Genomic DNA, 17,083 nt, shown 5'->3' with positions numbered 1-17,083 from the left:
GTCATCTGCTGGAGCCAGAGAATACTGAGGGATCGCAGGTGGCACACCAGTGTATCTAGGGGGTGCTTTTCAGCTTTTCTCTGACTCCATCTGCTGGAAGGAAGGCATAACCCAGCAGTCTGGACTGATCCTGGTACGTACAGGGAACGTATGAAATGTTAATTTAGTTTTCATTAAACAATTCTGATGGAAAGAGAAGATGTGGGAGAAAGAGAATAAAAGACTGTGTGTTTGCCACCTCACTTTGCTAATTCAGCAAAACAAACCTGCAGCACGGAGTAAAATCCCTTTTGGTTGAGGTGTCCCATAATGTTTGCACAGATATGGTTCATGGCAGGTCTCAGAGTCTCTCCTGTCAGAGGGAAAAAAAATGTCAGTGCCCTACCACAACTCCCTGGGATGATCCAGAAAATTTGTCTTTTAATCTTTTTTTTCTCTTTCTCTCCAGACTGCAGGTTTTACACCCTCTACCATCTGCTGGAGACAGAGAAATACTGAGGGATTGCAGGTGGCACTCTGGGTTGTGTACAGTGTCAATGAAACTTTCTCTGTCTCCATCTGCTGGCAGGGAGGGAAAACTCAGGAGTCTGGACTAATCTGGGTACTTACAGGGAATGAATAATTACAAATAAGTTTGGATGTAATGAGTTCCATGGAGTAAGCCACCATATGGCTTAAGATTAAGCACTCAGAGATGAAATGTCAGAATGCCAAGCAATGGAAATCTGTCGGCTCTCAGACAGCTTGGGCTGCCCTCTGAAACACTGCACGTCACCCCTCCACGTTTATTTTTAATAAAGACTCCAAGATTTATAAGAAAACCCTTTACAATAGTTCTTGGTTGTAACAAAATTTTCTTTTCCCCAAAGTAATTTGGTATTTGTTCTGTCAATGAAATGGTAAATCTTCTGTCTACCAAATGCACTGGCTCCTCCCTTCTTTGTTCTAAAGGGAGGGACGAGGTCACCGCCTGTACAGATAAGAGCACACAAAACTGCCTGATTGGATTGGAGTCTGTTGAAATCAAACTAGGTATCAAGATGGCATAAAATGATTTATATATGAAAGGAAATCCTTAAAACAGAGCATCCCGAGGCTGTCTGTGCTGGTAGCTGGTGGCAGGTCACACAAAGCATTAGCTCCATGATTTTGAAAAGAGGACACACACCTTTGCCTCGAAGGAGCTTCCACGTGGATGTGTCTGTGAAAGTGACCAGCATTGTGAGGTACAACGTGATTAGTCTGGAGTCTTGTAAGATGTCAGGCTGAAAAAAAAAAATTCAAAGCAGCACCATGCAGTCACTCTATATTGCAAGTCGCCAGGTGAAATTAGGGGCATGGCTAGTTGTTACAATTACACCAGCTACACAGTATTAAAACCCAATTTAGCTTTTGCATTTATTCATCAGCTCTAGTGCAGAGTTTGGTCAGCTGTGCTGGGCGTGGTTCTTCACAGGCTACAATACCCAGCACTGGGCCTACATAAAAATTATCCAAGAAGGTCCCTGTATATGAACTTGAAGCCCAGTAAAGAGAAACAGGAGATAAATATAGTATGGGAGCATATTTGTAATATGTGTGTATTTATTTATTTATTTATTTACTTTTATTTACCGACATTCGTGGAGCACATCATGCCGGTTTACAAAGAACTCAGGCGGGAAATACAATTTAATAGATACATATTTTCCAGTTCTGTTCAGGGAGAATGAGTCTTGCAGTAAGAGAGTAGAAAGAGATGAGTAAAACACAATATGGATAACAGAAGGGAGCAGGAAACCGACTCAAGGCTTGCTTTGCTAAGCTTTTTTCCCCATGGACACAGAATGGCAAAAAAATAAAACCCGTAATCATTTATGAGTCCAGAACAGTGTAGCCACTGCATACACATAAAAAAAAATCTATTTTATACACTGAAAAATAACAACAGATTTAGAACTCAGAATTACTCCCCCCAAACTGATATCTTTCTTCCTAAAAATTAGCATCAAGGGGGCAATTTTCTGCCCACAAGAAGAAACGTCTGCAGGTATTTCTTCTACCCAAGGGGCTCTGCACCAGCTTTTCAAGGCCAAACTATCAGCCCGATACAGTAAAGTCCGTGGGAGAGCGGACGAACGCCTGCTCTCCCGGCGCACGCACCGGCCCTTGGCCGGTGTGAGCGATTCAGTATTCAAATGAGCTGACGCGGTGCAAACGAGGAAAAGGAGGCGCTAGGGACACTAGCGCGTCCCTAGCGCCTCCTTTTGGCCTGGAGCGGCGGCTGTCAGCGGGTTTGACAGCAGACGCTCAATTTTGCCGGCGTCGGTTCTCGAGCCCGCTGACAGCCACGGGCTCGGAAACCGGACGCCGGCAAAATTGAGCGTCCGGTTTTCGGCCCGACAGCCGCGGGCCGAATTCAAAATTATTATTATTTTTTTTTTACTTTTTTTTACTTTTGGGGACCTCCGACTTAATATCGCTATGATATTAAGTCGGAGGGTGCACAGAAAAGCAGTTTTTACTGCTTTTCTGTGCACTTCCCTGGCGCCGGAAGAAATTAGCGCCGACCTTTGGGCGGCGCTAATTTCTTAGAGTAGAATGTGCGGCTTGGCTGCACATTTTACTTACTGGATCGCTCGGGCATACCTAATAGGGCCCTCAACATGCATTTGCATGTTGAGGGCCCTATTAGGTGCCGCGGGTGGGCCGCGTGTTTTCCTCCCCTTACTAAATAAGGGGTAAGGGAAAACACGCGTCCAGAGCAGGGTGACAGTGCGCTCCGACGGAGCACACTTTACTGTATCGACCTGTATGTGTGGTTTTTTCCTGGGAAAAATGTACCTGCAAGAGCTCTGCATCTGCTTCTCCTACGGGAACTTTTCCCATACAAAATAAATGCGCATAGATCTGAAAACAGAATCCATGTGCGGGACTTTTCTCCTCTGCCCTAAACACTCCCCTCCCCCCAGACATGCCTACTTTTTTATCTGGCTTAAAGCGGGCACATTGTTGAAACCCTCATGGGGTAATTATAGCCAGGCAGCCAACTTGCTTCCGAAAAAGCTGCCCTGTCCAATAGCATCAGTAAGCATTGCAACCTTCCAGTGAGGGTATAAGGCATTGCCCTCTTACCGCTGTCAAACCAAACTGAGTAAAAGTACCTAGGAAATGAAAAATTACTCCTTACCTGATAATTTCCTTTTCTTTAGGACAGACAGATGAATCCAGAACCAGTGGGTTATGCACCTCTACCAGCAGATGGAGACGGAGCAAACTGACATCACATTATATACACCCCTGCAGTGACATCAGTCTGCCAGTATTCTCTGCAAAGGCCAGCTGTGGACAGACTAGCAAAAAATGTGATTAGAAACAGACAAGCAAGTCTGTACTCAAACAACACAAAACCCTGAGCTCAGACAAGCATGTATTAACACTAGTCTAGGGACTGGATTAACACTTACCAGTAATCCCTGGAAACTCTTAGCAATGCAGGACCATAGCCCAATCATTTGGCAGCCAATGGCGGGAAGCTGGATTCATCTGTCTGTCCTAAAGAAAAAGAAATTATCAGGTAAGTAGTAATTTCTCATTTCTTAGCTTCCAGACAGATGAATCCAGAACCAGTGGGATGTACCCAAGCTACTCCCGAACAGGGCAGGTGGCTGCCCATGGTCCAGTCAAAACTGCAAGTGCACAGGCCGCATGCTCCCGGGCTTGCACATCCAGACGATAATACCTGGAAAAGGTATGTAAGAAGGACCACGTCACAACTCAGCAAATGTCTACAGGAGACAACAATCTGACCTTCGCCTATGACACTGCTTGAGTCCTAGTGGAATGAGCCCTGACCTGAGTAGGCGGCTTTTCAGCCACCATATACACGGCCGTGACCACCTCCTTAATCCAATGAGTTATTGTAGCTCACGAAGCTCATTCACCCTGTTTTTCTTCACCAGGCGATCCGTTTTTCGGAAAGATTTAGAAACTTCCAGCTATCTCATGACATGTCTCTTGACATGCAAGGGACACAAAACAGGAAGCATTCCTCTGTATCTCTTTCCTTATAAAAGGACGGTAAGGAAATGGACTGATTCAAGTGAAAATCTGAAACCACTTTAGGCAAGAAGTAAGGAATGGCTCCCGACAAGACAAGCCTGCAGCTCGGAATTCAACACACAGAACAAATCGCCACCAGAAATACCATTTTCAAGGTCAGTAACTGCAAGAAAGGCTATGCAGCGGTCGAAACGTAGGGCCCGCCAAGAAATTCATCACCAGGTTAAGGCTCCACAAAGGAACTGGTAACCGCAAGGGAGGATGAAGATGTTTCATTCCCCTCGAGAAACGGGTCACATCAGGATGAGACCATAAGGATTCATCATTCACCTGGCCCCTGAAATAAGCTAGAGCCGCTACCAATACCTTCAAGGAATTAAGGGCCAACCCTTTATTCAACCCATCCTGCAAAAATTCCAAAATGAGCGGGATCCCAATTGAATGAGAAAGTACTCCTCAGTCTTCACACCAAGCCTCAAATACTCACCAAACCTGCACATAGGCTAAGGAAGTGGCGAACTTTCATGCTCGTAGCATCACCACAGAAGAATATCCATGCTTCAACATCGAGCCCTCTCAAGGGGAATACTGTAAAACAAAACTGAGATGGATTTTCATGATGGACAGGCCCCTGCTGCAACAGGTTCCTGTACAGTGGAAAACGAAGGGGGATTTCCATCAGAAGTCTTCATAGATCTGCATACCATAGTCTTCTGGGCCAATCCGGTGCCACCAGAAGCACCATCCTGCTGTAGACTTCAATCCTTTGAACCATTCTTCCCAATAGCAGTCACCCGGGGGGGGGGGGGGGGGTAGCATACAGCAGCCTGCCTTCTGGCCAGACCTGCACAAGAGCATTGATCCCTAAGGACTTCGGCTCTCTCCTGCGACTGAAAAATCGAGGAACCTTTGCATTGCGAGAAGTCGCCATCAGGTCTATAAATGGAAGACCCCAGCGATCCACTATCAGCTGGAATGCCTTGTCTGATAGTACCCATTCCCCTGGGTCCAGACTCTCCCTGCTGAGAAAGTCTGCTCTTACATTGTCTTTTCCTGCAATGTGCGAGGTTGAGATCTCCTGAAGATGCACTTCTGCCTACTCCATACTCCTTGCAACTCTTTTAATTGTAGGGTCTGTTCGCAAATGCTACAATGTCCACATTTGTAATGGCCTCTCACACTTGTGTTTTCTAATAATGTGCAAATATGCTGTTATAAATAGAAAGAGAAGAAGAGTTATACATATTCTGAGTCTGGTTTAAAAAACCATTCTTTCAAATGAATATAAAAGAAATCATAAACCAGAGAAGAATTTTTTAAAGAAATAATTGGAATAAAAATATAGAGAGGTTTTTCAGACCTATGATTGCACTAACTGGTATAAAAATCTGATGAAATATTCAGTAGAAAACCAGTGCTGAGGTCTTTTCCTCTCAAAAAATCATATTAAAAATTATAAAAAAAAGATTCAAAAAAATTTAAAAAGATATATTGTTTTAACAGCAGTAACATTTATCACACCAGCCATTTTCTTGCTTGCTTGCTAGGTTCACCACCCAGCCAAGCTCCTGCAACAAGGAAATCACCTTGCGGGTCACTAGACGGCTCTCTTCCAGAGACCAGGCCTGAATCAACAAGTCGTCTAAATACGGGTGTACAAGGCTCCCATCTTCTCTCAGTTCTGCCGCCATTACCACCATCACCTTGGAAAAGGTTCTGGGAGCGGTGGCTAGACCAAAAGGCAGCGCCCGAAAATGATAAAGGCACCCCCAGTACCGCAAAACACAGAAAACGTTCGTTCTCCAATCAGATAAGAATATGGAAGTATGTCTCGGACAGATCCAAGGAGGTCAGAAATTCCCCCGATTGGACGGTCATTATCACTGAGCACAATGTTTCCATGCGAAAATGAGTCACCCACAAATGACGACTGAACCCTTCAAGATCCAGGATGGGATGAAAGGAGTCCTTCTTGGGCACAACAAAATAAATAGAAAATCGACCCATATCTTCTTGAGAAGTGGGCACTAGAACCACAGCCCTCAGACAGGAGCTATGACAACGTACTCTCGACTGCCTGCTTCTTCAGTGAAGAATGGCAGGGAGATACCATGAACACATCCCGAGGAATACTGTGATACTCCAGCACATATCCTTCTCGTATTACCTCCAGGAGCCACTGAACCGATGTAATCTCGACTCACCTCTGATAAAAGAGAGAGAGACACCCCCCCTATCTCCTGTTCCCAGGCGTGGGTCGGCAAAGCTTCATTGGGAGGCTCGGGAGGTTCCACTACCCGAACTGCTCCCTACTTGGCTATCTGAGATGAAAGGACTGAGACCTGCCAAAAGACCGAGTCCTCTGAAAGGTCGCCCCTCTGTAGGGGCAAAAACGCCTGGAACCCCTGACACGACCCCTCATAGCAAAAGGGCGCAGTGACTGCTTCTTATCCTCCAGAAATCAAGGAACTGGGGATTTGCCCCACTTACTGGCCAGCTTCTTCAACTTGCTCCCAAACAAGAGCGATCCTTTAAAAGGCAATGTCATAAGATTAGCTTTGGAAGTCGCATTGACCACCCTCTTTCTCAGCCATAACTGGCATCTGGCCGCTATTACCAAAGCCACTCCTCTGGCAGAGGTGTGGACCGAATCACAGCCTGCATCTGCTAAAAAGGCAGCAGCAGGTTCCATAATTGCCAAGGAATTCACTCCAGAGTCATCAACCTCCTGACAGAGAAGCAATCAAGAGTGAGCCATCAGGAAGATATCTACAATGTCATTGCCACTGCTTCAAATGCTTGCTCAAGGATGGCTTCAATCCTTCTATCATGCACATCCTTCAAGGCCACTCCTCCCTCCACAGGGATAGTCATCCGCTTAGAGACTGCACAGGCAAGTGCATCCATTTTCAAAAAATGCAGATGCTCTCTCACCACTGGATCCAGAGCTACAGTCCTTCCAAGGTCTGAACCCCTTTAAAATTTGCCTCCAGGGCATCCCACTCAAGATCAAGCAATTCCTGAATGGCATCCATAACCAGGAAAAAAAAAAAAAAAAAAAGAGGCTTTACTCAACAAAACCAAAATGGGATTTCTCTTTAGCTCAGAAATGGAATCTGCCTCAGGGACTCCCAGCACCTTCAATGGTGGGAAATCAGGGCCAGTAATTCATCTCTATAAAAGAACATCAACACAGATCTATATGGTTGTCAGGTACACCTGCAGCTTGAGGTATACTTCGGCACTTAAACATACCGGAAGAGGGAGAAGCTACTGCCTGAGGAAATGAACTGACAGGCTTGGATGGTGCTGAGGACTGCACCTGAAGGAAGGATTGCAATCCTTGAAAAACCTCTAACCAAGAAAAGGCAGAAGGATTCATGCCAAGACTAGGAGGCACTTGTGCAGCACCCACTGAGCTGCCATCCCCTGCTGAGGAACCAATCAAGGGAGGTTCCAAGGTCAGGCAAGACCCAGGCTTAGTAAAATCAGAGGAAGATAGTTCTCCCTCAGCCTCTAAGCAGCGCTGGCATAAGTTAGAGGGCACTCCAGGCTGAGATGCCCTAATGTGACAGGCAGCAAAGAGAAAGGCATTTAGGTTTCTTAGCCACTGGCGCCATTAATCCATCAGTACACTTAACAGGTGACTGAAGATATGCATCCAGACAAAGCCCTGCTGAAACAAAGGTTATGTGCACGGCAGGGGGGCAAGATGGTGTTCTAAACGAAGCCACGAGTGAGAGCTGCTCTTAGCCTTTTCTTTGCATTGCTTTGTTAAACTTTATGCTGCTTAAATGCAAAGGTAAAGTGAGGGTTTTTCCTTCACTTACAGGCCGATACAATACAGTGCGCTCCAGCAGAGCGCACTGTTAACCTGCGATTGGACGCACGTTTTCGACAAGCTAGCTTTACCCCTTATTCAGTAAGGGGTAACAGCGCGTCGAAAACGCGCATCCAACCCCCCCGAATCTAATAGCGCCCGCAACATGCAAATACATGTTGATGGCCCTATTAGGTATTCCCGTGCGATTCAGTAAGTAAAATGTGCAGCCAAGCCGCACATTTTACTTTAAGAAATTAGCGCCTAACCAAAGGTAGGCGTTAATTTCTGCCAGCACCGGGGAAGTGCACAGAAAAGCAGTAAAAACCCGCTGACAGCCGCTGCTTCCGTCAAAAGAGAGACGCTAGGGACGCGCTAGTGTCCCTAGCGTCTCTTTTTATTGCCGGCCCTAATTTAAATAAATTAAATTACTGTATTGCATGCACAGGAGAGTGTTCTGTTCGCTTGCCTGCTCTCCCGCGAATTTTACTGTATTGGCCCGTATCTGAACAGTTTCTGATTACCACCTTCATGGCTCCTGGAGTTACAAACGTCAGAGGGGTTTCCCCCGCTGCGATTTCGTCTGAAGGAGAGCCGTTTTCACCTGGGGCGGAGGTTTCCCTCAGCCCCCCCCCCCCCGATTCTCGACAGCTGGCAGCTAGGGGTGTGTTGACTTCAGATGCCCTGCAGGCATCGCTGAAAGATGAGATCAACGACTTGGAGCTGCAGGATGGAGAGCTTTTGGCATCTGCCCAGCCAGGGACAGGAAAAGATTTGTCGGTGGAGGTTTCTTTGACTCCTTTGGATTTCCTATTTTATCCTCATCTGACTGTGTCCCCTCTACATCGGGTGAGAATTTTTCACCTCCTATATTTTCTAAGTCAACTTAATTAATAGCCGTTAATGGACTTCTCCTCCAAGAACTTATCCAAACCTTTTTTGAAACCAGCTACACTAACTGCACTAACCACATCCTCTGGCAACAAATTTCAGAGCTTTATTGTGCGTTGAGTGAATAGGAAAATTAGTTCTTACCTGTTAATTTTCGTTCCTGTAGTACCACGGATCAGACTATTTGTCTGTCTCCACCTGCTGGAAAGGAGGCTCAACCCACAGTCTGGACTGATCCGGGTACGTACAGAGAAAAGAATTTTCTCCGATTAGTCTTAAATGTGCTACTTGCTAACTTCATGGAATGCCTCCTAGTCCTTCTATTATTCGAAAGTGTAAATAACCGATTCACATCTACTCGTTCAAGACCTCTCATGATTTTAAACACCTCTATCATATCCCCCCTCAGCCGTCTCTTCTCCAAGCTGAACAGCCCTAACCTCTTAAGCCTTTCCTCATAGGGGAGCTGTTCCATCCCCTTTATCATTTTGGTTGTCCTTTTCTGTACCTTCTCCATCGCAACTATATCCTTTTTGAGATGTGGCGACCAGAATTGTACACAGTATTCCAGGTGCAGTCTCACCATGGAGCGATATAGAGGCATTATGACATTTTCCGTTTTATTAACCATTCCCTTCTTAATAATTGCTAACATTCTGTTTGCTTTTTTGACTGCTGCAGCACACTGAGCTGACGATTTTAAAGTATTATCCACTATGATGCCTAGATTTTTTTCCTGGGAGGTAGCTCCTAATATGGAACCTAACATCATGTAACTACAGCAACACCTTGCACTAGCGACATTAAATTTCATCTGCCATTTGGATGCCCAATCTTCCAGTCTTGCAAGGTCCTCCTGGAATGTATCACAATCCGCTTGTGATTTAACTACTCTGAATAATTTTGTATCATCCGCAAATTTGATAACATCACTCGTCATATTCCTTTCCAGATCATTGATATATATATTGAAAAGCACCGTTCCAAGTACAGATCCCTGAGGCACTCCACTGTGACCATTTGATCCTACTCTCTGTTTCCTGTCTTTTAACCAGTTTGTAATCCACAAAAGGACATCGCCTCCTATCCCATGACTTTTTAGTTTTCTTAGAAGCCTCTCATGAAGGACTTTGTCAAATGCCTTCTGAAAATCAAAATACACTACATCTACCGGTTCACCTTTATCCACATTTATTAACTCCTTCAAAAAAGTGAAGCAGATTTGTTAGGCAAGACTTCCCTTGGGTAAATCCATGTTGACTGTGTTCCAATAAACCATGTCTTTCTATATGCTCTACGATTTTGATCTTTAGAATAGTTTCCACTATTTTTCCCAGCACTGAAGTCAGGCTCACTGGTCTATAGTTATCCGGATCGCCCCTGGAGCCTTTTTAAAATTCAGTTGCAGTAAAATCTTGCAATAGTAAAATGGATCAACTTACTGCCTCCCTGAATTCTAAAATTAAAGCTCAGGAGGATTCTCTCCATATTGTGAAGTCTTCTGTAGCCAAAGTGGAAACTGATATTCAAAAACTCCAAACTTTTAACGTGGCTACAGTTAAAGACAGAGCAGCTTTATCTAGGAGGCTTGAAATGCTGGAAAATTGGAATCGTTGTCCGAATCTTAGACTGATTCATTTTCCCAGGGTTAATTACCCTTAAGAGATACTTTCGGGAGGTACTTCTTATATTAGTCCGAGATTCGCCTGATTAATAAAGGTATACTTTCTACCTGTTGCTTCTGTTGAGAGACGTACATCAATGGATCCTGGAGGACTTCCTTTAGATATGCAAAATTTAACCACTTTCTTGGAATCTTCGGGTATCGAGATAATTGATCGCCCTACTTTACTTGTATTACTTATAGTTGAACAGGACATTAACAAATTAAGGTCATGCTATTTCCGCCATTTAAATTCTCCTTTTCATGGCTCTAATGTGCAAATGTTTCCTGATATTTCTAAAATTACCCAAGAAAGGCGAAAGGGCTTTCTAACAATGAGACAGGAAACTATTTCCTTAGGAGCTACTTTCCTATTAAGATACCCTTGTAAATGCATTGTTAAAAAAGATAGTGATTGCTATATCTTTTTTGGCCCGGGAGAAGCTAATTCATTCTTTTCTTGATTCATTTTCTACTTAGTTTTCTAAATTCCATAAAGTTCCAATATCTTTGAATATTAGGTAGCTCTGTATTTTCAGGACTATGCTCTTTCCTTGTTTTATTATCTAGTTCTCCTCATATAATTGTCCCTCCTGGCTATGCTGAATTATGATTTAGTAATAAGCCATTGATATCTTTAATTTTCTTCTTTTTATTTTTCTTGTTGCTTAGTGTTGTTTCACACTGGCTTATACGTGTTTCTTAAGTACATTAATACTTTGTATGTATTGGTAAAATTATAAATAGATAAAAAGACAAAAATAAAAAAAAAACAAAGTTTATGCACACAAATTTTATGTGCACAAAATTTAAGCATCCAAGTTTGTGCACCGAAAAAGCTAAGCTCACTATTACCGCTCAAAACCTTGGCACACAACTGATATGCAAAAAAGCGCGTGCACAGACTGTGCACACAAATCGGACACACAGCAGGATACACTTGCGCACACTGACGATCCTGTAGAGGGCAGCCCACCGTGCAGAAAAAAAAAGCACATAAAAACGCCATGGCGGCCTACCACGCAGTGCACAAAAAAGAAGGCTAACAGAGGGGCTTAGACGAATGGGGCCGCTCAACCCGCCATGTTGCCCAGTTCCCCTAACCCCCACGGGAGCAGGAACGCATGTCCAGACGGCATGCCGAGCACAGAGACCAGAGAAAGTCCTAAATTAACCCCTCCACTCTGTCTCTGACTGTTTCTTCTTTTTGTTTTTTAAAAACACTTACATGAGCTCAGCCCTTCCCTACTGAGTATAGAGATGGTCTCCGACTGCGCAGAGAGAGGGCATATGCTGTTACCGCTGCACTCAGCCTCCTCTGCTGCCTTTAAAAGATGTACAATCTGCTAAGTCCATGTCGACTGAAAAACCAGCTACCAGACCAAAGCATACATCTGAGGGACCTCAGAAATCACCTCAGGAATTCTCAACTGGGGGAGGGACCCTTTGGTATCACTGGAGGAGAGCAGGGCAATTAATTTTCCTTTTCAGTTCTCCTTCTAGAAGCTAAAGCAATCCCCAGTAGGGCAATGCATGTCCACCATCTGCTGGAGAGGGAAATACTGGCAGGCTGATCTCACTGCAGGAGTATATATACTGTGACATCAGTTTGCTTCATCTCCATCTGCAGGTAAAGGTGCATAACCCACTGATTCTGGATTCATCTGTTTGGACGCTAAGAAACTAATATTTTAAGACTGCTAGCAGAACAACGGCATGAAGAGACTTTATGTGTATATACTTAGTCCCCAGTAAAAGAACTGTAAGACATCTACATTTTCAAGTTACTGCTTCATTCTTAGGATTATTTGCTTTTAGGCACCCATCAGTGTACTGTCTAGTCTAGTAACAAGTCAGAAGGCCGCAAGATAAAGGGGAACCAAGGGAGAAAAAAAAATGGTTACCTTTAACTGTTTGAGAAATTCACAGCAAACCCACAGAATGTCCTTGATCTGCTTAATCCACAGAAATGTGAGATCCTTAGACAGTGCTAATGATACATACCACACCTAAAGACAGAAATTCCAGAAGGTTACTCAAAACAGAAAGACTGGAGAAATTGCTTACCTGATAATTTTGTTTCCTGATGGACTCAGGATTATATGCTCCCCTGCCAACAGATGGAGACAGAGTCAGACTTCAAAGCTGACATCACCTTAGATACACCTCTGCAGTGACCTCAGCCCTTCAGTTTCTCTCTGTCTCCTAGCAGATGTGGATGTGCGTTCCCTATCGGGATTGCTGTACCCATTGGAAGAAGAAATCTTTACTTTTAAATTGGAGAAAGACTAAGCCCCATTCTCTTGCGGTGATACCTAAAGATCCCTCCCCCAGTTGAGAATTCCTGAGGCGATTTCTGAGATCCCTCAGAGGTGTGCCTTGGTCCGGTAGCCGGCTCCTGGCGTGGACTTTGCTGCTAAAGCAGATGAAAGGCAGCGGGTGCAGAAAGCCGAGCACAGCGGTGATGGACAAAGCTCTCTCCCCCTGCAGCCGGAGATCGTCTCTGTACACAGCTGGTAAGCGCTGAAGAAGATTTACCAATCCAGAGACGATTGGAAGGATTTCCAGTAGATTTCCTCTGGTCTCAGTGCTCGGCGCACCGTACCGACATCGTTCCCGCTCCCATTGAGGTAGGAAGAATTGGACCTCCGAGTGGGTTGAGCAGCCCTCGGTGGGCTAGGCCCCATATTAGGAAAGCTGCGTGGTTGGTTTCATCAGCACCATCTTGTGCGATTTGCTGAGTGTGTTGTACAGCCCTCTTGTACAATTTGCTGTGTGTGTTGTAGGATGTCTATATGCGCAGCGCGTCGGCTGTGAGCATAACGTCAGTGTGTACTTACGTGCACAATTCTGAAAGCACACGTGCTGTGCGCGTAACGTCAGCTCATACTTAAGCGCACAACTCGTAAGCGCATACAGGAAAATCTGAGCGCACGGACCGAGCATGTGCCTCACCACGCCCCATCTAGGCGCTCTAAATTTGTGCGCATATAATTTTTAAGCACAAGCCGAATGGAACGCACAGTTACCGCCGTCAATGGTGCTGGCAACCAAGAAACCTAAGCACCTTGCTCTCTGTGCCACTTGTCGTATTACGGCTTCTCAGCCTGACCTAAATTCCAACCTGTGTCAGCACTGTGAGGAAGCCCAAGAAGAGTTGGCTTCCTCGGACTTTGCTAAGCCTGGCTCCTCCCATTCAGATGATGGGTAAGCCAAAGTTTTAACTAGAAGTACCCCGGATCTTAGTACCCCAGGACTGGGCCATCTGTGGGAGAGGGAAATTCAGCGGCACCTACCCCAGTACCCCAAGGGAGCAGGAACGATGTCGGTACAGTGCGCCGAGCACTGAGACCAGAGGAAACCTAATGGAAGTCCCTCCAATCATCTCTGGATCAGTAAATTTTCTTCGTTTTTTTTTTTTTTTACTTACCTGGGGTCAGCGCTTACCGGCTGAATACAGAGATGGTCTCCGGCTGCAGGGGGAGAGGGCTTTGGCCATCACTGCTATGCTCGATTTCCTGCACCTGCTGCCTTTCAGCTGCTTTAGCAGCAAAGTCCACGCCGGGAATCGGCTACCGGGCCAAGGCACACCTCTGAGGGATCTCAGAAATCACCTCAGGAATTCTCAACTGGGGGAGGGACCTTTAGGTATCACCGCAGGAGAACAGGGCTTAGTCTTTCTACAATTTAAAAGTAAAAATGTCTTCTTCGAAAGAGTACAGCAATCCCGATAGGGAAAGCACATCCACATCTGCTAGGAGACAGAGAGATACACTGAAGGGCTGAGGTCACTGCAGGGGTGAATCTAAGGTGATGTCAAATTTGAAACCTGATTCCATCTCCATCTGTTACGAGCGCGGAGGCGTGGTCATTTCTCGAGGGTGGATTGTGAGCCCTTGGATCACGTCGCGGCTCAGGGAGGAGCTCAAGACACACTGCAAGAGGTGAGCAAGTACATGCACTGGCAGAGCAGGAGCAAGGCTGTACTGAAGACAAGGCAAGGATAGTCTGGAACAGGAACAATACAGGCTCAGCCCTCCACTGGACCTACAAGCACCAATGAGACCCAGCAACACAATGCTGGTCTCAAGAGTAGCCCTCCAGCCACTCGATAGCCCTTCCGCTTGGGAACGACAAATGCGTGAGACCAGATGGAGGCTGAGGGCAGAAACAATAAGACTCGGACAAAGACTCAGATGTAGACTCGGGATACTCAGAGGACTCAGACAAGGTTTCAGGATACAAGGAGGTCTCAGGCAAGGATTCAAGAGAAAGAATTGGGTGAGTGCTGCAACACAGTGCACCCTACACAGCTGTCCATGGCTGGTCGCGGACCACGCAGAAGGCGAAGCAGACTCCAGGCGAAGCAGTGAAACTTGAAACCAGGACATGACGAAGATTCAGGCGAGGCCTGCACCAGGGCGTGCCCTACACAGTTGCTGGTGGCTGGTCACGGACCACGATGAAGCGGAGCAGGTTCTGGCTGAGTCTTAGGCATGGACGGAAGCAGGCACAAGGAAATCCGAAGACCGGGACAAGATTCAAGACTCAGGATTCAAGACTCAAGATTCAGAAGCTTGGCATTAAAAACAGGAGCCGTCTGGAGACTTGCACTGCAGACGAGAAGGCCTTGTACTATGAGGTGCCCTACACAGCCCCCATGGGCTGGTCACAGACCACGACGGTGGCACGCCAGGAAAGGTGAACAGACGAGGAACTGAAGATGAGACTGACTGCATCAGGACAGGAACATCGGACATCAGGGACATCTGGAACATCAGGACATCTGGAACAAGGAACAAGCGACTAAGGAGCTCAGACGAGGAACATCAAGATGAAGGAGACCAGGAATATGAAGAACATGGAACGAAGATCCATCAAGACACAGGAAGACCACGGAGGACCTGGACTGGAAGAAGTGCACAGACGCTGTGAAGACCAGATCCGAAGGCCCTGAGGAACTGAGGGAGGGCCCTTTTATAGGGCTGATCCAGGCATCACAATGATGACATCATAGGTCAGGGCCGTGGGGCCTTTCCGGCCGCTGGCCCTTTAAAAGAAATGAAGAGGTGGCGCCCGTGCCTAAGAGGAGTCCAGGAAGCAGGAGCCTGCGGCTGCGTCCTGCCACATGGGAAGAAGAAGCAGGCAGCAGCGGTGGCACCCCCGCCGGAGGTAACAGGCAGTGGCGGCTTCTTGCCGCGATGAGGAAATCCCGGCGGCGGCAAGGAGCCGCGAAGAAGCAGGAGCAGCAGTCCGGGCAGTGGCACTAGGATCGCGGAGGCACCGGCATAGCAGCGGCCTCCGGGCCATGTGAAGTAAGGGATTGCCTGCGGCTAGGCCTGCAGGCAGAATCCCAACACCATTTGCTAGCAGGGGAGCCTACAACCCATTGATCCTGAGTCCATCTGGCTACACGCTAGGAAATCTTATGTTTATGTGGCATTACAAGAGAGAAGAGTCATGAGAATGGCCACACAGCAGCATTTAGCTCCTGCAGTCAGCAGCAAGCCCACCTTTACTTATTTCTAGGGAATATTTTCAGACTCCCAGACTGTAGCAGTTTGAACCATTCCTATGAATTTAATTAGCCACACTTGAACAGATAAAAAGCCTTTAGTTATACCTGTGCAGGTAATCCTTCGGGGGGGGGGGGGGAGGGGGGGAAGATGGCCAGACTAGTCAGCATCTCCTTATTTCCTTGGTCACTCTTGAGTGACAGTGACGTTAAAGGATTATTTAGTGACTGACACAACTTTTATCTTAAGCATACACCTACTGACCTTGGGCTCATTATCATAATCCATACTGGTAAGGATGCAGCGACATAAGCTTTCAAACCTCTGTCGAGAGAAAAATCAGTATTGTGTTGATATACGAAGTAATGTATATGGGCTTCTTCCAAATCCAGTACATCCTAAAGACACACATTAATTAAGGGCTCATTTTACTAATTTCCCAAATAATTACGAGAAAAGCACTAAACTGTTTTAAGCCATAGTATTTTCCTTAAAAAAATCCATTTCTCAAATTCCTGGCTTATGTAATAAGCTCAATTACCTGGCTTTCTTCATTATGTAATAAGCTTCTTTGGATAATCATTGCTTTAAATGTTGTAACAGTGCATTGGATGAAAGCACCACACAGAAATGCCCAAACTAGCAGGCCGATGCAATACAGCGTGCTCAGCCTAGTGCACAGCTTGGCTGGACGCGATACAATAACTCCCCATGCAATAATGAGATCAGCGCATCCAAACCAGCGTGTAGCTGATATCACTCGTCACATGTAAATGCCATGTAGATGAGGCTATTAGCTATTATTCCCTATGCAAAAGATTACTGTGCACCCAAGGTGCACGGTTTTACTCCCAAAAATTAACACCAGCCTCAGAGCTGGCATCAAGTCTTGAGGTACCCCCAAGCCTCCACAGAAAAGAAGAAAATTCTGCTTTTCTGTGGTTCCTCCAACTTAATATCATCGCGATACTAAGCAGGAGGAACCACAGAAAGCAGCATCAGGAAAACATAAAAAAGTTCTGACGGTGGTCAGGTTACGAAAACGGACACTCAATTTACGAGCACCGGTTTTCTTAACCTGTGCACAGCCACCTCTCCTGGGCACCCAATGACAAGGTCACACTAGGGACACTGCTACCACTGCTATTACCA

At 45.9% G+C, this 17,083-nt stretch overlaps 1 protein-coding gene across 1 annotated transcript in view; it reads right to left on the bottom strand.

The window, feature by feature from the left end:
• UBE3B (ubiquitin protein ligase E3B) overlaps positions 1–17,083 on the bottom strand; it is a 125,376-nt gene that overhangs the window by 87,885 nt on the left and 20,408 nt on the right. Inside the window, exons 5-8 of the mRNA XM_029620092.1 lie at positions 16,196–16,255; positions 12,320–12,424; positions 1,169–1,265; positions 267–352 (exon numbers count right to left, since the gene is read on the bottom strand). Coding sequence (XP_029475952.1) covers positions 267–352; positions 1,169–1,265; positions 12,320–12,424; positions 16,196–16,255 — 348 coding nt within the window. The remainder of the gene's footprint in view (positions 1–266; positions 353–1,168; positions 1,266–12,319; positions 12,425–16,195; positions 16,256–17,083) is intronic.

This window comes from Rhinatrema bivittatum, chromosome 11, assembly GCF_901001135.1.
Source record: "Rhinatrema bivittatum chromosome 11, aRhiBiv1.1, whole genome shotgun sequence".
Taxonomy (NCBI): Eukaryota; Metazoa; Chordata; class Amphibia; order Gymnophiona; family Rhinatrematidae; genus Rhinatrema; species Rhinatrema bivittatum.
The sequence above is the reverse complement of the archived record's forward strand: the minus strand, read 5'-3'. Positions and strand labels throughout refer to the sequence as shown.